Genomic DNA, 22,932 nt, shown 5'->3' with positions numbered 1-22,932 from the left:
GTAGCCTGATATGGCACTTAAATAAATTTAGGTCAACGAGCATTACAGAGTGATTCCTCATCTGCTTGGCTTGCCCTGGCACTGGACCGTGGTGAGGAAGTCTCTGGACCGGTTCAGTAAATTAGAAAGAGGCATTGATCTCTCACAGTCGCAGCAACAACAAGTTTTTTATTTACAAAGGTCTTCCTCTGCCACCTCCTTGGCAATGCACTTTTAATCGAGTCCAAGTAATGATAGAAATCTACCAAGTCAAATAGTTTGGATTCACGGCATATCTCAAGAGAGCGAGCACACGGGAGTGGACATCGCCCCCTGAAATAAATCACACTCAAATGGCCCAAGAGAAGTGAGATTGGTTCCTGTGCAGTGAGAGATTACTTGGAACTTTACACGGCGGAAAAGTCAATATTGCTCCCATCAATCTCCGGGAGGAGGCGACGTCATAGTTCAACGGCCACGATGTGCCGCGCGTCAAAAACCTGCCGGGCGACAGCGAGGGCCGCCGGTGCCCGTCCAGAGGTGACGACACGTGACCAAAACAGAAATACGACGGCACAGGTCGAGTACCGGTGCCGACTTTGCATATGGCGATACACGATGATCCACTGAAAATGATTCCCGCTGCATGTTATAGGAGGAACTTTATGTCGCGTCACAGTACTCTTCACGTTTTAGCTCAATTTTGCAAATAAACCAAATTATCTTTTTAAAAAAAATTTCTATTCCTCTTTTTGAATCCTGTAATTCCAGATTTAATCACATAAACAGCACGTAATGCAATAGTAGTGAAGAGATAAAATATAGATCATCAATGGGAAACTCAAGGTCGTCTACAAAATGACTTTTCTCTGATTTATAGATTTAGAATTTATCACAATATTCCCAACATTTTCAGAGACACAAACTATATGATTTGTTAAAGTACAGAAGTTTTGGGTTTTTTTGTTCCTCTGCAGTTTCCAGCAATTTCAGAAGTGAAGTCGCCCGTTGGTTTTGTTATTTCTGGTCATTTTTCTTCATTTGTGCCCAAATCGCTGGAGATGCCAAAGAGTTATAGTTTTAGTTGGCTAATAACATGATTATTGTAGATTATCCCATTCATCTTTAACATCTACCATTTTACATATGCAGAGAACGAATACACACGGCATGGAAACACATTTTATTGTATTTCAGTCAGCTTTTCTTCATACGTTTATGATTTATTGCCATAAATTAGAAATAAATCGTGCAGCGCTAGTGAACATTCCCACTGGATGGTTCAAAATAAAAACACATAGAGTAACTTTGTGTTGAAGAAAGCGTCTAATTACGAGTACCTCTGGTCAGGTAAAAGCTTCAGGACCCGCTGCGATCCGTGTCGACCGCTAATCGGGTCTCCGCACCCGATTTGGGAACCGCTGGTCTCAAGAGAGACTGAAATCATAACCCTCCTCAACAAGAAACGTCGGAAATGTAAACTGAATGAAACAATCTTGTGCGCTGGTGTGCTTAAGACCGGAGGTAAGTGATGCTTTGCTGAACCAAACATGTTATTATGAGGAGCGTGAAGACACTTTAGGTTCATTAAGAAACTGGTGGGGCGAGTTAAACTACAGAGCGCATTCAGACTCTCGGTAATTAATGGGAAACGCTGCATTTCCATGTTGCTCGGCTCTAAATTTAGCGATCAGGGTGAAAAAATTCCTGTATTTAATGGATGGATGGTTTTTGAAGCATCCGGTCTTTCGACATATTACAAGCAAGAGAGCCGGAGCTGTTAAGAGAAAAAGGGGGCGTGGCTTGTGCAACAAAATGACCTTGAAGCTCTTGAATTTACACACAAGGAGATTATTGCCAACAGCTGCTTTGCTAAACATCCTGTTAACTAAGAAGACAGCAAGATGATTCGCTATCATTTCCGTGTGGAGCTTTTAATCTTGAGACTCTGATTTCATTCACGATTTGGGAAATTCAAGGAAACTTTCTACCACGTTTATGAACCATTTTCATGTAATATGCACTGTGTTTTTGCTGCAGTACTTTATCTAAGCCTGTTTTGAGTGACTGAACTACGTCAGACTGAATGACAGACTGCTGATAATGCCCCTGTCTCTTATGCTTGTGTGACATTTGATAGTTTTCCTATGTTTATAACCATATTTTTTATTGCTATTCTTGCAAAAAGCTGCACAACAGTTCGCCCTTCAAGGGATAATGAAGTTGAATTTTGTGGTTGGAAGGAAGTTGTTATGACGCCATTATCACAAGGTTACGTTTTACATATATTCAAAATAAACACAAATAATCCATTTTAAATCAGTCCATCCCCCCTCAAACAACAAAACAGATTCAGACAACACATAAGAAACATGTATTACTGAAATCTCTCGCAGGAAGTATTGATGCTTTTCTTAAATAAAAGGTGTAGAGTGAAGGAATCTTGTGCGCATACAAGCTCGTCACCTTCACCATCCTCACATTTCACCGAACAGTCGGACTGACTGACAACAGCCCCAGCAGCGAGGGCAAGCTTTACATTCCAGAGTTGCTGACAGTAGCGATAGAAATACGTCTTGGGGGCTTCTGAGATGCAACGTGGGGAAGTGTCATCATCTTCGGTATACCCTCAAGCAACGCCCCCACCTCCCCATCCCCACCCCACCCCCAACCCTCTGGGATTACAGCTCAAAAGACAGAAAATCATAAAGAAATCTGGGTAATTACATGCCAGCATGCATTTCAGAGGAGTTGTAAGAGCTACTGGGATCCCTCCAGGATCCTCTCTGACCACCCAAGAAGTGATAAGTTAATATTACACTGGGATCAAGCAATATTTCAGAATACAGTGCAGACTGAACCCTGCAAACTGCTTAATAAGCAGCACTAACTGTTCTCAGCGCTACGCACTCCCTCATCCCCATTCCGCCTTCATTACATCCCATCATCATTAAAATCTTACATTACACACACACACACACACATTGGATTCAACTGCATTCTCACAACCACACCAGAATCTTGATCATCCATCTGGGAATCACCCCCCCGGAAAATAAAGACGGTCAAGTTGGGGGATGACCAATCCTCTTCCAAATGCTCATTGCAAAAGCACAGGATGTGCACTGCACTGTGGAAAACACCCATGTCAGGTAACCATGGCAGGGACCGTGTTAAATAGTGAATACAAGAGGCAACGAGAGCAGGAGGATCAGTTAACTTCCACGTCCCTGTGCAGAATCAGAGGAGAAGAGGTGATGGTTTGGGGGGGGGGGGGGGGGGGATTCACTATTTACCTTGATAATGCTGCTCCTCCGCGGTATGTCAGATTTGCCATCGTTTTCCACGCCGGCTTGTCCCGATCCGACCATGTTTTCTGGCGCCCGGCCACAGTCTCCGTTCAGCACCGACACTTCGCACTGCGTCTTCCCGGCAGCCTCGTCTCCGGGCTCGGCCGCCGGATCCCCGAGACTCAGTGGAGGAGGAGGAGGAGGAGGAGGCAGCGGGCTGCCGTCCTCCCCAAACTCCGCCATAGGCACTTCGATCACACACAAATACACAGTCCTTCTCACACACACACACACACACACAAGCCTTGTGTTTGGTTGTTTTTTTTTTTGTTCTTTTACTCCAATTTCGCGGCCGGCCTGCAGCCCCGCTGCAGTGAGGATCCCGTGAAATCCAGCCACATCATCTCCCGGTGCTCATCTCTGCCCGGCTCCTTCTCCTCCTCCTTCTCCCTCCTCGCATCGTGCTCTGCGAGGGGGGAGACGCAGGAGACAACAACAACAACAACAACAAAAAGAAAAAACAAACATCAGCATAATTAGGCGACATGACATTAGTAATGTGGCTCACGCGCTGAAAGCGGATGTTAACTTACATTCAAAACGCACGCGATCCTTCTGCTTCCTTTTTTTTTCTTATTTCCTCTCTAACTTCACCTCTTTGTTACCGGATCTCAAGCTCAGACGTTCACGTTCATCCCCTGTGAGGATTTTAAAGCTCCCCCGGTGTCTCCGTGGAGACAGAGAGACAGAGAGAGAGAGAAGCACCGCGGTGCTGCTCTGGAAGTTGTGCCCGCGGATGAAGAGGTCCAGTCGGCTGCGCGAGCTGCCGCCGAGCACGGAGCGGAGCGGCGCTAGTTAGCTCACGAGGCTAGCCCTCTCCCGGGCGAAGTGAAGTTTCCACGGGGGGGGGGGGGGGAGACAGAGAATCAGCAGCACCTTCCCCCTGAACGGCTCCCGTCGGTGAATAACGTGCCCAGAACAAAGCGGCGCATGCAGTCCCGGTGGACCGGCGCCGCGGGAACGCGTCTCCACGGGGACCCGAAAGTTGTGTACGTCTCGTGAGCGCGCAACAGGCAGAACAGGCTGAGGTGTCAATCAAAGCTCCCATTATTTATTTATTGTGCTCCGCGGTGGCCACGCCCCCTTTTTTCACTTCTCCGCCCGCACGAGCCTCGAACCCGCGAGCCGCAGCAGAGAGAGAGAGAGAGAGAGAGAGAGCGTGCACGTGAACATCACCGGAGTGCACGACACACAGCAGACATTTAACCACAAAGTAAACGAGAACCATGTATACAAAAAAGGGAAGTAAACAAGAACCATGTTTATGAAATGGCAAAGAAAATAGACAACAAACATATTCATCAAACGGCAACGTAAACAAGAATCACGTTTACAAAACAGGAAAGAAAGAAAACAGAAATCATGTTTACCAAACAGTAAACTCTCAGAGTGTACACCTAAACATCAACAAAGTGCACGTTCACATAGCAACACATAGCCACACCTCCACAGCAGCAACATTAAACAAAGTAAACAAAAATCATGTTCAACAAACTGCAAACTAAACAATAATGCTTATAAAACAGCAAAGAGAGTAAACAAGAATCATATTTACCAAACAACAAAGTGTCAGAGAGAGTGAACACGTAAACGTCAACAAAGTGCACGTTCACAAGGCAACACACATCTACGCATTTAACACCAAATATAGTAAATAGGAAACATGTTTACACAACAGCCACAACAAATAAAGTAAACGAGAATCATATTTACAATTGATTCCAAAAGGAAACGAGCCAAAAATCATGTTGACAAAAAGGTTAAAAGGTAAACAAGAATCACGTTTAGAAACTATATGTAAACAAAATATAAAACAATATTTCCAAAAACCTTAGTGAGATTAAAAACACTAACAATCATGTTTACAAAAGGAAACAAGAATCACTTTTCCAAAGCAGAAAAAAGGATTTGAAAAAAAACAATATCCCAAAAGCAATAAAAGAAAAACAAACATCCAAACAAATAAACAAACCCGTTTTCTAAACAGCAGAATTGTTGACTAGTGTCATATTAACAAAAGCCCGAAACATTCAAAGTGGTTATAGAAAACAAACAAGGCTGCACAGAGGTAAACAAGGATCATAATCATGACACAGTACAAACCCCAGCAACCGTCATATTTACTAAACAATTGAGAAACTTACAGATCAGCAGAAACACAAATTAGAAACATGCAAACTGCACAGAGAAAGGATGTGCAGCCATTTAGAGGCAACGCAGACGGGTTCTGGAGAAGAAACAAGACGGGAAACCACTGAACAAGATGAAGTCAGGACGGAGAAAGTTCACTAAAACGGCACAAAAAGCAAAAACAACAACCAAATGCATGAGACGCCAAAGGAAACGTCAACGCAGAGACACTGAAAATACAGACAATGCATATGAAACACATCAGAACCGTGAAATGCAAGCACACACACACACACACACACACACACACACACACACACACACACACACACACACACACACACACACACACACACACACACACACACACACACACACACAATGTCAGTGAGATTAACTAATGCAGAACGGCAGGGTCCGGCCATAGAAACACACGAGCCACAAGCTAAAGGTCAACAACACAATAAACATTTGAAATTCAACAAAATGAATATAAAGCAGCACAAATGTTGCAAAGAGTAAGTAATGTGTGTGGAGTAAGTAATGTGTGTGTTGAAACAGGTTAAAAAACACGGAAAAGAAATAAAAGATTAACACTGGAGCAAATAAATGCATGGAAGGATCCAAACGCTATAAAACTCAGTAAGGAAATATTCAAACAAAACCAGCAGATTCAAGGAAACGTCTGTCATAAATATTTAACAAGGACACATTTCAGCCGGTTTCACACAATTTTATAGCTCCTGGAAACATAATCTGTAGGTCAGTTGTTGGTTGGTTGTTCAGGGGATTGGTCAGTTGATTGGTCGGTCAGTCGGCAGATTATTTGCTTGATATGTTAGTTGATTAGTTGGTATGTTGGTTGGTTGGTAGGTTGGTCGGTTGGTCGGTCGGTTAACAGATTATTTGGTTGGTATGTTGCTTGGTTGGTAATTTTGTGGTTTGGGTTGGTCGATTGGTTAACAGATTTGGTTGGTATGTTGGTTGGTTGGTTGGTTGGTTGGTTGGGTGGGTGGGTGGGTGGGTGGGTGGCTGATATGTTGGTTGGTTGGTTGGTTGGTTGGTTGGTTGGTTGGTTGGTTGGTTGGTATGTTGGCTGGTTGGTTGGGTGGCTGGTATGTTGGTTGGTATGTTGGCTGGTATGTTGGTTGGTTGGTATGTTGGTTGGCTGCTTGGCTGGTATGTTGGTTGGTATGTTGGCTGGTATGTTGGTTGGTTGGTATGTTGGTTGGCTGCTTGGCTGGTATGTTGGTTGGTTGGTTGGCTGGTATGTTGGTTGGCTGGTTGGTATGTTGGTTGGTTGGCTGGTATGTTGGTTGGCTGGTTGGTATGTTGGTTGGCTGGCTGGTATGTTGGTTGGTTGGTAATTTTGTGGTTTGGGATGGTCGATTGGTTAACAGATTTGTTTGGTTGGTTGGTTGGTTGGTTGGTTGGTTGGTTGGTTGGTTGGTTGGTTGGTTAACAGATTGTGTTTTTGCTTGGTTGGTACATTGGTTGGTTAGTTGGTATGTTGGCTGGTTGGTTAGTTGGTATGTTGGCTGGTTGGTTGGTTGGTTGGTTGGTTGGTTGGCTGGTATGTTGGTTAGCTGGTTGGTTGGTTGACAGATAAAACAGTCCAGGAAACAAATGCATAAAAGGATCCAAATACTATAAAACTCAGTAAAGAAATATGCACCAAACAGCCCAACCAGATTCAAGGAAATGTGTGTCATAAATATTTAACAAGGATATTTTTCAGTCGGTTTCACACAATCTAAGTCCAGGAAAGGTTTTTATTTATTTATTTATTTATTTATTTTTTACAGCTCCTGGAAACACAAAAGCACTCATTCTTCTCTTCTGCACTCGAGGCTTTGTCAGCATTTTATTTCTGTCCAAGCAAACTAAATAAAGCCTTGAAATTCTAACTTTCTGTTTGGTTTGTTCCTAAAAACTGTGATAATCACATCAAATGTGAAGAAGTAGTTATGCTAGAAATTGAGTTTTGCCTTTTTTTAACCAAAGTTTTATTATTGTCACGTTTAGGGTCATTCTTGCAAATGATTCATGATATAGTAGAGAAGTGGTATGTTATAGTAGTTCACCTTTTTGTTTTAGAGAAATCCAATCACAATGAACTATTTAAGGATTCACTTACACAAGAAACTTTACATTTTAGTCAATTTATTGCATTTTGACTGAATTTCTTGCAAATAAACATTTGTTTATTGACACTTTAGAGCCTTAGAGCATAAAAAAATAACCTTTTAAATTCCACTAATGAAAGGGTAAAACGTTTCACTGACATTGTTGTTGACGTCAGTTTTATTCTGGATATTATCTCGGTGACATTGCGTCCCACAGAGCCTCACATGACTTTTCGTTTTTTTGCCGCATCATGTGTCAGATCTTCCTCTTGACGGCGCAGTGGATGAACCTGAACCACGGCCTGACTGGATCAGAGGATCTCGACCTGCAGCGTCGGCTTTCTGCCTGACAGGAGCTCACGTGCGGCGAGCGTGTGACCTGTGTGAGCGTTCAGAGGACGAGCCGGGAGACGTCCGCCCGTCCGTCCGTCCGTCACGCACACAATACAAACTGTACGCCTGTGTCACACTGTGAATGAAAACACACATGATTTATTTCATCTTATTCACAGGCTGCTGCCTGATGAGGCCGAACTCACTGCTGTGCTGACAGGAAACATCATGTAGAGTTGTGCAGCAGCGCCATCTGCTGGAGGACAAAATAACACTGATCTGTCTTCAGTGTGTAGAGCCGCTTTAAGGTTAGTGGCTTTAAGGTCAATTTGGTTGTTATAAACCGTCATGAATCTTTTATGAAAAGTTTGAGGTTTCCCCCCCCAGTGTGGTTCTTAAGAAGATGGAATAAGGGGAAAAAAAGGACGTTTAAATTATTTGTTGTAATTTATTGCTGCTTTATGTCGTCATTTCTGTTGGTTTGTTAGTGTGGCTGGAATAAATCAAAGGTGCCGAGAGTTTAAAATCAGCTGTGATGTCTTTTTCTGTTTGACTAAAACATCCTTTCAAAAAAAAAAAAAAAAAAATATATATATATATATATATATATATATATATATATATATATATCTATTAATGGCATCTACTTTATTACAATGAGGGGATTCTTGGCCTGGGTCAAAACCGTATGTAAAGGTTAATCATGAATTTAATACCACTGATAGGTAAATGTTTTTCTTGCTGTTGATTGGTTAGGTGGTTGGTTGGGTTGTAATTGTAATTACTAATAACTACTGGTTTTGGTACTCTGTATCTCCATGTAACTAAAGTTTAATACTCATACTTGTACTCGCACTCGGCACCAGTCTAAAGTATAAAAATATGTCAAACCATCGACGTATCAAACAGCCTTAAAAAAGACAAAAGCAAAAAAAATGACATTTGTTTGTTATATTTATTACATGGTGTGATTAGTTTGCTTCATAGATCTGAAATCATTTACAGTTATATAATTATAGGCTCTGTTGAAGTTGTAGATTGTGTGGAATCAAACATCGTGTAGATGCACAGTGATGAAGATTTGAGCCTGAACTTTCCAGCAAACCCCAAAACTTTGAGGCCTGGACATGTTTCCGGTTCTTTGGGTGTCTTTGCAAGGTAAGGTGAGTTCAGTAGCAGGACGCGGCGACTGGCTCAGTCTGCAGAGGTTAAGCGACCGGAATGATCTGGGTGGTGCACGTGCAGGAGGCGGGACACCAAGAGGACACCAGCTTGTTGCTGCACCCGGTGACAACTTTCATGGTTGGACAGTTCAGGAAGCTGTTGATGGCGGGACAGGGGTTGGCTGCAATCCAAAGAGAGACGGTCCAGATGAGTAAACAGTCCAAGACCCTGCGGTCATCACTCTGTCCTTCACTCACTGCATAGTTTATCCTCGCAGTTGTTGGGACAGGAAGCGCACGGCGGTCCGGCCTTGTAAGGTAACACCCCTCTGAAGTTACCACTGTCCAACATGAAGAACAGAGACACTGTATGGTCACGGGACATTGAAACGAACCCCCGCGTACGAGTCAAGTCAGGCTTGTGAGGGGTGTGCGACGTACGCCCGGTAATACTGGCAGCCGTACAGGAAGTACTTGGAGCATCGAGCCACGCCACAGCCGAGTCTGTACGAGCTGTTCCAGACGACCTGACAAACACAGGAAGACGTTTCACCACGTTTCAGACCGCTGCACACTAAGGCCTCGTTCACACTGCGGGGAAATGAAACCCGATTCAGATGTTCTACTCGCAGTGACGCACCAGTTCTGTGGTCAGATTGTATTCACACCAGACCCAGGCCTCGTTCCGAGGTGGTACCAAGTAACTTGTTGTTACTTGTTGTTACCTGCTGTTACCTACTGTTACTTGTTGTTACTTGTTGTTACCTGCTGTTACTTGTTGTTATCTGCTGTTAACTGCTGTTACTTGTTGTTATTTGTTGTTACCTGCCAAAACCTGCTGTTACTTGTTGTTATCTGCTGTTACCTGCTATTACTTGTTGTTATCTGCTGTTACCTGCTGTTACTTGTTGTTACTTGTTGTTACCTGCTGTTACTTGTTGTTATCTGCTGTTACCTGCTGTTACTTGTTGTTACCTGTTGTTACCTGCTGTTACTTGTTGTTATCTGCTGTTACCTGCTGTTACTTGTTGTTATCTGCTGTTACCTGCTGTTACTTGTCGTTACCTGCTGTTACTTGTTGTGATTTGTTGTTACCTGCTGTTACTTGTTGTTACTTGTTGTTATCTGCTGTTACTTGTTGTTACCTGCTGTTACTTGTTGTTATCTGCTGTTACCTGCTGTTACTTGTTGTTACCTGTTGTTACCTGCTGTTACTTGTTGTTATCTGCTGTTACCTGCTGTTACTTGTTGTTATCTGCTGTTACCTGCTGTTACCTGCTATTACTTGTTGTTACTTGTTGTTATCTGCTGTTACCTGCTGTTACTTGTTGTTACCTGCTGTTACTTGTTGTTATCTGCTGTTACCTGCTGTTACTTGTTGTTACCTGTTGTTACCTGCTGTTACTTGTTGTTATCTGCTGTTACCTGCTGTTACTTGTTGTTATCTGCTGTTACCTGCTGTTATCTGCTGTTACCTGCTGTTACTTGTTGTTACCTGTTGTTACCTGCTGTTACTTGTTGTTATCTGCTGTTACCTGCTGTTACTTGTTGTTATCTGCTGTTACCTGCTGTTACCTGCTATTACTTGTTGTTACTTGTTGTTATCTGCTGTTACCTGCTGTTACTTGTCGTTACCTGCTGTTACTTGTTGTGATTTGTTGTTACCTGCTGTTACTTGTTGTTACTTGTTGTTATCTGCTGTTACCTGCTGTTACTTGTTGTTACTTGTTATTACCTGCTGTTACTTGTCGTTACCTGTTGTTACCTGCTGTTACTTGTTGTTATCTGCTGTTACCTGCTGTTACTTGTTGTTATCTGCTGTTACCTGCTGTTACCTGCTATTACTTGTTGTTACTTGTTGTTATCTGCTGTTACCTGCTGTTACTTGTCGTTACCTGCTGTTACTTGTTGTGATTTGTTGTTACCTGCTGTTACTTGTTGTTACTTGTTGTTCTCTGCTGTTACTTGTTGTTATTTGTTGTTACCTGCCGTTACCTGTGTGTAGTGACCCACTGACTTGCCACCGGTGGATCCATTCAGGTAGGTGTAGTGCGCCGCCTCGTCGTGCCAGATGGTGATAATTTCCGTCCACGAAAAGGGATTTGATGAATAGAACAAGTTCTCACCAAGTTCGTATCCTGCATGAGAGCGGAAAAACAAACGACGTTAAATGTCCCAGTAGATTAGATTATTGAGCTCAAACTAGAGTTCATTAAAAGGCCTGTTGATGATAATCTCCATTTCTGAGCAGTTTGTTTCTTAAGAGATGCTTGTTAGGATTGGAGATAAGGTAATTGTACATCCCTCAACACAAGATCAGTTTACGTTGGAAACAAGCTGCTGCTTCAGGTCTTGGCGGATGTGGAACGGGATACAAAGCAAACATTGACAGGACGATACCGTTGAGCATGCGGGTGCTCGCTGCTCCATGAGACAAAATGCATTTGTCCACCCAGGCCTGGGCAATGGCTGCTATCTCCTCGCTGTAGCTCTGTCAAAACAAGCAAGAAATAATATATGACACAAATACAATGGAGTATGAAACAGCAGTGATGCAGGAACAGCTTTATACAGTATATGTATATGTATATGTATATGTATATGTATATGTTGTTTTGTTTTTTGTTTTATTTATTAATTTTTAAATTTATTTATTTATTTATTTATATTTTTAATTTAAATTTTTAAATTTATTTATTTATTTATTTATTCGGATTTTATACAGAAATTATAAAAGATAAATCTATCTGCACAGGCCTTATGTTTGACGTTTGTGTTTTCTCATGTTTTATTCAAATATAAGAACTTGTAGTATCTTTGTGTTTTAACACATAGATGCTCGCTGCTCAAAGAATGGCCTTAAGTATGAATCTGTTCATGCAAGACGTACATTTTTTTTCTGCACCAATTTTTATCTTTAACTTGAAATATATGGTCTATATGTGCGCTTTGATTTTACATGAAGAATATGGCAAAAATGGAATTTGTTTTCAATTATGTTATTGCGTCTCCTTTTCTGCAACATGTACATACATGAAAGAAGTAGTTATGAGGCAATAGGTAAAGAAGACAAGGTCACTCATAAAAAACAATCCCAACTCAACAAATATTGGATTTTCCTCCATTTATACTCTGTTATCTCTAAACTTAACACATTAAATTCAAATTATACAGCTTTGATTCGTAACAAATAGCTACTTGCTATGACAGTCGTCCAACCCACATCCAAACAATTTTTAGTTTGGTCTCTCACGAATAATTGGGTTTTAACACGGAGATTCGTTAACAAAGATCTTTCGGAGACGTTAAAGATGGTAAAGAAATGCGATCTGACCATCATCAGCATGTTGGCGGCGCTGGGCTGAACCGCTCTCCTGAAGGCGTTGTGAACGTCCACGATCTCGGCTCGAACTGGGACATTTTCTGTGCAGATTTCTGTATAATATAATGTATTTCAAGTTCTGGATGCCAGTATATACACACACACACACACACACACACACACACACACACACACACACACACACACACACACACACACACACACACACACACACACACACACACACACACACACACACACACACATACCTGCTGGTTCCCGTTACACATCATATTTATATCACGTCTAAGCTTCTTTTGCAACCTTGACGGAAGCCTAAGCTTATCTTCTTGTCTCCGCAACATGTTTTCAACTGAAAAGTGAGGTTTTCTTTTTGTCCTTTCAGGGGGAACCAATGTCTTCCGCAAGATATCTTAAAGAAACCTTCCATTGAGGTAAGTCATTCCCAAGAATTCAAAATGAGCCTTAGATGGGTCATACTATGCAAAAGTCCCTTTCTAATGGTTTTTCCAACAGTAATATGCGATATACGCCCCAGAAGAGAAGACAGTCTGTCCTCTGTCTCCCTGGCTTGTTTCAGGTTTTAAAAAGTGTGTTGCTCCAACCAGCCAATCAGAAATCAAACCCTATATAGTGTCATCGGGGATTTAGCCAATCACAATCAAGGTAGGTCCTCCCTTTGAGTCCTCCCACAATTAGGCAGCTCTGCTCTGGCACATGGCACCACGAGAGGACGTACTTCCTCCTCTTCCCAAGATGGGCATGTGTGGGCGGAGCCAGTCCAGCTCTCACAGACACAGCAGATTCTGAATGCAGCTCCTATGATCCAATATTCAAATGGAGGAAAATCAAGGAGGAGCTAGAAACTTTGAATACTGAGTTTCTGGACCAACGAGACTCACGTGAAAGTGTTGAAAAGCTGTATGTTATGACCCCTTTAAAGATCACAAGTAAACATGTTATCTGGATCACTCTAGCATAAAGACACATCTTTACTCATTCGTCACATGACATCACCACGACCTGACATCGACCCAAAAACCTTCTCATTTCATATCAATCATTTTTTGGTCCTTTCATGAAAGTGGAAGCAGAATTATACATTTGCAGTTTCCATTTCCATTTCTTATTTATCTGCCCGTTACTTGGAAAAAGAAAGAAAGACGATGGTATTACATCGCCTACAGTTGATTTTTAGTGTCCTACACCATCAACACAATGATAACAACAACAAAACAAACAAAAACCCCATGCAGTTCAAAGCTATTAGCTAAAAAACAATTAATCCACTTTAAATTTAAAGTTCATGACAATGTTTTCTGCACCTGTACAGTTTTTTTTAAATCGACAAATATCTGTTCAACCTTTTACGTCCTGTAGTTGGGAATTCAATATCTTAAGGCCAACAACTGAAATGAACATTTATTTAAAATCATTCGGTGCAACTTGGTGCTTTAAATCAAATCGTGTCCTGTGACGGTTCTCTGGCTTTGAACGTAATTAACAATGTCTGTAATTCTATTATTTCTTTAAGTTTTGATAGAAATTAGCTGTTGATACGTTCTCTAGATTTAATTCTGTGGATAATTCGAATTGCTCTTTTGTGCAATATGAACCAAGGCATGAAATATTGCTCTCATTTGTATTACCCCACACACGCAAGCCTGAGCCGGAGCTCCTTCATATTGTCTTAGAATTGTTCTTTACTTTGAGTCCCACAGGGTAGATATAATGTATTTCAAGTTCTGGATGCCAGTACACACACACACACACACACACACACACACACACACACACACACACACACACACACACACACACACACACACACACACACACACACACACACACACACACACACACAATAATGTTTTCATGACTCGAGGGGTCTTAATGTTGACATATGTATAATTTTTCAGCAAATTTTTGATGAACTTTGAATATCCATACGGATATACATGGAAAACTTTCTGGCATTCGTTTCTGTTCATTTCCTGGAAGCGAACAAATAAGAAGCATTGGAGCAGTACCATCAGTAGCCATGGGGGCGTCAGTGTTCTAAGAGTGAGGTTTTTAACGTTCTCACGGATGAGCACGATCTGCACAACATACTTCCTCCTCATGACATATAATTGTATTTTCAAAGGAAGTGATGCACTTTTCATAAGCGCTGCAGAACAAAGCGATGTACTTTGATGATCGTCTCGTGCAAATCTGCAGGTTTGATTCGTTCGGTGAGCTGGCTTTCCGTGGTTTATGCAAAATTTATGAAAATGTGACAATATTTCGATGAGACGAAACTGCAGAAGTTAGTTCAGGCGTAAAGAAAGCGGCTCCAGCTGGTGCTCACGGTTCCTGCTACGATAGTTCATCTGGAATCGAGACAGTCGGTCCAGGACTGATGAAGAATGGCTTCCTTCCCTGGCTGTGATCTCCACCGAGACTTTTACAACGGAAACAAAGTCGCTCACATATTTGTCCAGAAGGTTCGGCGCACGAACTTCATTTGGAACTAGAGCTACACTCGGTAGAGCGCAGACCTTCGCCAACGCCACATGTGTGTTTGCTGAAAAGTTAGCATCGTGAGCATGATAGCCGTTAGCTCATATCAATGCTAATTACGTAGCAACATCACTGTGTGAAACACTGAGCAGGGAGCGTCTCCATGGCAACAGACGCTGATCTCCTCCATGAGGGGCCTCTCTGGTCCGCTTTGAATGAGACACTTTTTTGCAGTTTTTTGGGGGATTTATTCAGAAATGGTTCGCTGTCAACGCACCAAAGTCTAATCCATTGGTCCTTGGATGATGACAAATCATCCCTGAAGATTTCATTTAATTCAGGTGAGGAGTTTTTGCGAAAAGTTGGTAAAAAAAAACATGCATGCACACATACATACAAATAAATGAATAAATAAATATGCGCAGACGAACACATAACCTTCTCAGCCAACTTCGTTGGTCGCCCAACTTTCGTCTACAAAGATAATCAAAGATAACACCATAATAACATTATTTGTCAATGAAATGTGTGTCCCACCGGTTACAGTCTGTATGTGTACAAAATGCTGCTGCCGATCGAGAGACAAATAATCATCTCCTCCGTTGGGTTCTTATATTTGTAAATGTGATTCTGTCGGAGTCGGGGCCCCACCAGCTCGTCACTGATCCCAGCTGACGATGGGCGGAGGCTGGTTACACCCTGAAAAGGTCACCAAAACGTCACCAGCCCGGGGCAAACGTCAAGCCAAACAGACCGAAGCATATTTACACATTTAGGATAACAACTCCAACAGATTAAAGACATAATAATGATTACATTTGCTCTGGTGTCTTAATATCCATGACATTCCTCACAAACAAAACCGAACAAAAGGAAACACGATGAGTTGATCAAATGCCGTCGTAATATTATTGGGAGATTTAGTTAAAAAAAAATCTCTGAAACATGAGATGATGCTTACCTGGCTGGAGACACATCATGGCAGGATACATTTGGAAAGGAGAAAACAAATTCTTGTTAGTTTCAACAATAATGAGCATGTAAATATTAGTTGTGAAAAAATGTCTTTTTGTCCTGTTAAAGCCATGTTATTGAAGGTACACGTGTTTTAATTACTTTATTTAGTGCCAGGCTTGAGGAACAAGATGTTTTGTTTTAGTATTTTCACCCGATTTGTATCCAAGTTACTATTTTTTCAAGACATTTGAGGAAAATTAAATACCAGTCACCTGGTTGGCGCCTCTGACTTTGCTTTTATTAACTCGTTAAGCCCTTATCTCTCCGATATAAAATATATGGTATCTCTATGTAAATATTCCTCAGGAGGCCATGAAACGAAATGTGGCGTTCCGTAAGGCTCAATCCTGGGCCCCACACTTATACATGTTTATACATGCATTTTCAGTTATAAATGTTAATAAATAAATGTCCATCCTTCCTTCCTTCCTTCCTTCCTTCCTTCCTTCCTTCCTTCCCTCCTTCCTTAATGTTTCGGCCTTTTGACTGAAATCTTCCGGGTATCTAGAATGTTATATAACCAAATATTTATTCTGTCTTTAATTTCCACCTTCACTGAAGCTAAACTATCGAGGTATTGTTGTTATATAAGTACCATCCGATTCTAGTCTCAATAATAGATCTGAAATGTGCAGTTACAGCACCATTTTAAAGGTTCAGACTAAAATCTGTAGTTATTTCCACAAAATCTTGAAAATAGGAAGTACAAATGCATTTTCTAAATAAAAGAGAATCAACCATTTCTAACACTAAATAATATATTAGAGCGCAATTGTAGCAGAAAAGAGCCAATACATCCAAAGTACATTATGTTTTATTAAGGGCAAATGCAAATATTCCAAAGGGAAAAGCAAAAAATATTGTGCTGAATAAGCGTTGCACTTAATGGAAAAACACAAGCATTGAATGATCTTCTGTTTTTAAATGGTGTTTGTTGCACTCACCTTGATGCAGGCCGAGTGCACATGATGCAGAGCCAAGAGGAAAACCAGGAAACAACACATTTTTCCAATATGAAGGAAGACACTTTAAAAGTTTTCTGTGAAATAAATCAGCATTAAACTCATTGTAATACATGCATGGTTTATTTTTCAGACTATAGTCCTGCATGAATCAAGAATAAAGTCTTTTTTTTTTTTTTTTTTAAATATACTTGAATTAAAATGCTACATTTTCTTATTATTCTTGCAGAATAAAACTTTAAAAGAAGAAAGGAAGTATTGAACCTGCCTCACTGTATCTGCATCCAGGTCTTCAGGAGGAATGATGCAGGTTTGCACTTTTCTCCCACCTTCCTTTTATAATCCCGACACACACACACACTCACACTCACACACACACAAGATACTTCACAATAAATCCAGTGGTAAAAAGGCCTTTTCTTCTAAAGAGCAGCGGGTAAACACGGCAGAGAGCAGCGACTCCTCCACACACAGCTCAGAGTTTACTCAGCGTGGAGTGAAAGGGTTCTCAGGTCAAGGTAAATCCTCCGCTGGATTACAGGGTGTATGCAAATGGATTAAAATGTTGAACTTTTGCGAGATGACACGCCTGCTCTTTATTTTAGCCCCAAACAAGCGAGAAGGGAGATTAGGAGCGAGGTGAAGGAGCAGCGTGAGAGGTCTTGTATTATTGATCACACCTCGGTGGGAGGGAGAGGAGGGAGGATGTTTGAGGCGGCGAACTGAACGACGGTCTTCTGCACATGCGCGAGTAGATGGACGACGACAACATGAGTGTGAACGTGTGATGTGCGCCTCAACCCGGCGTTCGTTTCATCCCCGCACCGCCGGTTCTGCTTGTCAACGAGTGGCCCAGTGGGCAGCTTGCGTTCCACGCCACCGTGTCGTGACTCCCAGTCCATATTCTCCTGAGACTTGGTACTTTTTATTTTGACAGTCACCGTAACAACAATCCAACTTGGTCTGTCCACGAGCCGTGAACTCCCATTGTTTATGTTTATTGTGTATTGTTCTCTGCTGCATGTTTGTGTAGCTTCATTACAACATCAAACAGCACCCACTAGTGGCTCAATGTGAAAACTACATCGTTTTGTTTAACCTGACATCGTTTTCAGAACGTTGTTGTGTGAACGTGAAACTTTTCTGAAATGTTTACACGACATTGCTGGTGAAAACGCATCGTTTCACAAAGGTTTCGCGTTTACACGGCAACATTTGAAAACGACGTCCGTTTACATTAAAACGGCAGAAATTTTAAAAACTACTGAGCAGAAGCACCATTTTAGAAAAACTTTGGTTTCGACGGAGTCGTAGCGTTTTTAAAAAGTTGCGTTTTCAGTGGCTCCGAGCATCATTGTCGTATAAACACCCGAAAAACTACGGATGTTTTCCAATTCCACTTAAAAATAATGTAAATGGTGCTGAAAGGATTTTATTGCCATTTGAACAAACATTAAAGAACGCATTGCATTTATTTTTCATTGTTTTGTTACTCTTAAGAGTCAGTCTTGCAAAATTACTAGAATATACAGAAAGAAGGTATATATATATATATATATATATATATCATTTTGACCTGTTCTGAACTCCTTGTGTAGAAGTTGTATCCTCGATTCTCCTCCTACAGTCCGACAGCATGTACGTATCTAAGACCGACTGTTGACCCCTGGGATCGGCCGCCTCCTGCAACCCTAACGTTGTATAAATTGTCCGAGAAGATGGATGGATAGATGTAGATGGCTAATATTTAGAAACCAGGAGTTGAATAAGTCGTCTGTGTGGCTTGTCCCCGCAGTCAGCGGCAGGATGGTGATGGATGTGATGGGAGCAGCTTCTCTTTGTGCCCGGTGACGCAGTGTAAGACCCAGTGTGCTTTTTCCTCCAAGTCAAACTCCCGACGTGACGCGAGAAATGAAGGAAGGCCATTTGAAGTAATAGCGGCCATTACGGAGCGGACGCGATGCTCCGAGTGCAGGTACAGGCTGATAACCAGAGAGTGACTGGATAATGAGACGAGGCTCCGCGGGGATGAACGGGGAAAAAAATGACACAGTTTGGATGCTGAAAGATTCATTTACATAAACCGTTTACGGCCGTAGTTTTTATTTACAATTGATGTAACGTCATCGTCAGTCGGCACTGAAGTTTTATGTTGCACTGATGCCGTTATTTTAAATTAGGGATGCACCCATACCACTTTTTTACAGAACAAATACCAACTTTTAGCTTTTATTGCACTTAAGGTTTTTTTTAAAATAGGGATGCACCGATAAGATATCGGGATGAATTAGGCTTAATGGCATTTGATAAGTATTCATATCAGTATGTAACTAAAAGAGGAAAAGAGGAACTAAAGGTAAACAGCTGCCAGGTGAATAAAGAACCAATCAGAGTGAGAATAAGCTGCACTAAAACTTCACTGTGTTGGTTCTACAACATCCAGAACATTCCTAGTTGGGATCTGGGTTCTAGATGATTTCAAGTTGTTCTAGGCAGATTATTGCTTTGGTAACTTACATGATCTGCTCCTTTTTCAGTCGTCCTGAGTTTCCCTGAACGCTCCGATGAGCGGGTCCCTTTAAATGTGGTCGCCGCAAGGAATTGTGGGGGAACATGAGCTGGTCTCCTTTGGTAAAGGAAGCATCAGTGGTTCGTAGGCTGAAGGAGGTTCTAAAGGAAGCATCAGTGGTTCCGAGGCTAAAGGAGGTTCTAAAGGAAGCATTGAGCCTCCTCTCCTTAGCTTATAGAGAACTCCAACTCTCCTTATCATGGCCGCCACTTAAACTCTTCTGGGGTTAAGGAGAAGTGGATAGGAAAGGAGATAGGAGGGATTATTCAGACTCACCCATTGTGTGTTTACCTGCTTTCACTCAGTCAGGTGGGATTGACTCCAGCAATGGATGAAGCGGTGGAATAAATTCCCACCTCGAACACTGGGGGGCACTGCTGCACCTTCAGTCAGAGCTGAAGCTCACACACCAAACCAACACAGCAACAATGGAGCCAGTGATTGAATAATGTGATTATTCCACTGCAGAATGAGAAGAGTTTGGGTCCACTCCTCCTCCTCCTCTTCCTCCTCCTCCTCCTCCTCCTCCTCCTCCTCCTCCTCCTCCTCCTCCTCCTCCTCTTCCCCATGTCAGACTGACGTTTCCACAAACACCAACGCTTGGCTGCTCATCCGGTCCGAACAGACATTCAGCTGCGTGGTCTTTGAGGCCGGTCAGGTCAAGTCTATCATCTAATAGAAGGAATCCAAACACTTGGGGATTAGTGCCTAAACAATGAAAGTGTAAAGGGTGAAGATGACATCATGTAAATGTCATGTTGTTGTTGTTGTTGTTGTTGTTGTGTCGTCCAGCAGCGAGTCCATTAGAACAATCAGACCGTGGGCGATCATTGGTTCCGTTCAGTGCCAGAAAGGCTTCAGCACTTTGGCATCTGTTGGATTTCAATCTGTTCGAACGGCCAGAAAACCAGCCGAGTTTCATCCTGACCTCCATTGTTCCCCTCCTCCTTTTCTTCTTCCATTTCCAGTTTCCGTATGTGTCCAAACTGGAGATTTACCAATACCACCAGGATGAGTACAAGCTTCAGCCTTATTGTTTATTTATCACGCTACCTGGTTTCCTTAGCAAATCAGTTTCCCACCAGCATCTATTCTACCCTATTACTTAATTTCTACACTACTTCGGGAGTCTGTGTCTGGTTTCACATAAACACATGGATTATTTGAGTTTGGAATAGGAATGCACTGACACCACTTCTTTAAAGTACGAGTACTAGCCTTTAGCTACTTGCTGATACCAAGAAGCAAAACGAGTATTTATTGAATGCCTGAAAGCCTAAGCAATGTGCGAAGACAATGCGTTGCCATGAAGCACGAAGCACAGCCACACCACGTAGTACTCTTTACCGAGCAGTATCGGACCCGATACTGGTATCGGTATCAGTATCGGTGCATCTGTCCAAACTGTGGATTTCGCCAGTGAACCGTTGAACCTCTTTAACAGTTGGACGAGCAACAGGCTCAAGGAAACACAGTCGGATATACGTTGCCCGGATCGAGATGTGTGTTGTCTGGGGGTCTGGGGGGGGGGGGGGGGGGGGTTTGATTAAAGTGACGGCAAACAGAAGCAGGTTCTCACCATCTTTTAAAGGCACATATCTTTAATTTGTGGCCTGGAGAAAGATTCTCGCTGCTCATGAGAGAAGGAATATGCTCTATAATCTGGAAGTCAGAGAAGGAATATGCTCTATAATCTGAAAGTTACTGACTAAAGTATTGTAACGACATTTAAACTCTGTAATCCGTAAATAATGTTCCAATTTCTAATTTTTTCATGTGAATCTATGACAATAGAAACGTGTCTCTTGTGAAGGGAGAAGAAATCGTTTTGACTGGATCAACGCTTGAAATCAAAATTTAAAGGAGCTGCAATTTTATCGGAACGCATTAACTCGGGATCGTAAAAAGCGGCTCAAAAAAATTCACGGCAATCAAATCGGCAGCTGCAAAGATATTTCAGTTTGGACGGAAACTTGTGCTTTTCGGCGCTGACAGCTCTTGCGTGGCCGTGTAACAGCTGTGCACTGCTGCGTAAACGACACTCTTTCCCCATAACTTTCTCAATCTCCTTGAGAAACAGATGCCCGCCGCCGCCCCGTTAAAATAGCCCGCATTGTTAAAAAGATCTTTGGTCAGCAACTTACTCCGCATCACTGACCGGGCCGCTTCTCATGCTGGAATTCCACCCAAATGGATTTCAGCGAAGCAGAAGTTCTTCTTTCTACTCGACGACTTTGGCTGGAAGAAAAGTTGCAGCGACAATATATCAATGTCAACTTTCAAAGTGAGAGTTAAGTATCGTTACAGCACTTTGTACCTCTGAAGTGCCCACTTGTGGCTTGTGAATTAGGGAGTGATATATGAAGGGTTCGCACGTTTTCACTTCTATGCCCACAGCTTGAGCGGCCGCCAAAGTGTTTTACACTGTTAATCACACTCACACACACACACACACACACACACACACACACACACACACACACACACACACACACACACACACACACACACACACACACACACACACACACACACACACACGCCAGTGGAGGCGGCTGCCATCCAAGGTGCTTGACGGGGGCTGGAACCCGCAACCTTACGATTGGGAGAAGATGATATTGAGCTAATAAAGCAGGGGTGACAAATATAAGGCCCGTGGGACAAAACCGCCAAGCAAATTGTAAAAATTTGAAAGAAAACTTAAAAAAATTTTCTACACATTTTCTTAAGAGTAGCAGACAAAAGGCAACACTGGTGTTCCGCAAGGCTCAGTCTTCGGTCTTTTACTTTTTTTTTTTTTTTTTTCTTGTGTACAGCACTGAGATCTCACGCGTTGTTTTAAATTCTTCCTTGATAAAGTTGGATTGGATTAAATTGGAATTAACTGAATTCAACATGACACTTTTTTATTTTGTCAGTTATAAAATCATCATTGTTACAGAAATATAACATGAAATTCACATGTATTAAAATCAATTGGAAAGTTTAAAAATAATCAAAAGTCATGAATAATATTGCCATGAAATCTGTAACAGGTTACAAAAAAATCAGGTATATCTTTCTATAAACTGCACTTTATTAGCTTGTTCAGACTGGGAGACGTTACCAAATATTGTCATTTTCTTCACAAAGGTTAAACGTCAGTGAAACATCTGGCAGGTTCAAACTCCTTCCTTTTGTCCAGCGTTCGCTGTCCTTTGGCCTCGACTTGGGTCTTGAGGGAAATAAAAAGGGATCTGAGCCACTTAATGCTCCACTGCAGTTCGCTCAACTGCTTGGATCCTGAAAATGCCGTAAGAGTGGAAAAACCTGTTCACCTTGACCACGAGTCTGCAGCCTGGAGAGCCACCGGGGCTCTTCAGCCCGGCAGTAGTGGCTCCCGGAAACTTTCAGAAAATCCGATGTAACTTTGATCATTTCTGTGCACACCACTTTTGACAAATGTTCTAATCCCCTGG

The 22,932-nt window shown here is 42.1% G+C and overlaps 2 protein-coding genes across 2 annotated transcripts in view; both read right to left on the bottom strand.

Annotated features, from left to right (window-relative positions):
* plcl2 (phospholipase C like 2) overlaps nt 1-4,359 on the bottom strand; it is a 45,672-nt gene extending 41,313 nt beyond the window's left edge. Inside the window, exons 1-2 of the mRNA XM_080471539.1 lie at nt 3,863-4,359; nt 3,276-3,735 (exon numbers count right to left, since the gene is read on the bottom strand). Coding sequence (XP_080327665.1) covers nt 3,276-3,512 — 237 coding nt within the window. The 5' untranslated portion in view covers nt 3,513-3,735; nt 3,863-4,359. The remainder of the gene's footprint in view (nt 1-3,275; nt 3,736-3,862) is intronic.
* A 4,767-nt stretch (nt 4,360-9,126) lies between these two features.
* On the bottom strand, nt 9,127-15,903 carry LOC308114449 (cysteine-rich venom protein latisemin; the record flags this gene model as incomplete). Its single annotated transcript, XM_080471322.1, has 7 exons — nt 9,127-9,263; nt 9,340-9,422; nt 9,523-9,608; nt 11,077-11,219; nt 11,482-11,572; nt 12,416-12,516; nt 15,888-15,903. 7 exons carry the CDS (start codon nt 15,901-15,903, stop codon nt 9,127-9,129), a joined length of 657 nt encoding a protein of 218 aa, XP_080327448.1.
* Nucleotides 15,904-22,932: the final 7,029 nt, after the last annotated feature.

Source organism: Lipophrys pholis, assembly GCF_963383615.2.
Source record: "Lipophrys pholis genome assembly, chromosome: 9".
Classification (NCBI taxonomy): domain Eukaryota; kingdom Metazoa; phylum Chordata; class Actinopteri; order Blenniiformes; family Blenniidae; genus Lipophrys; species Lipophrys pholis.
This window is presented reverse-complemented; position numbering and strand designations above follow the sequence as displayed.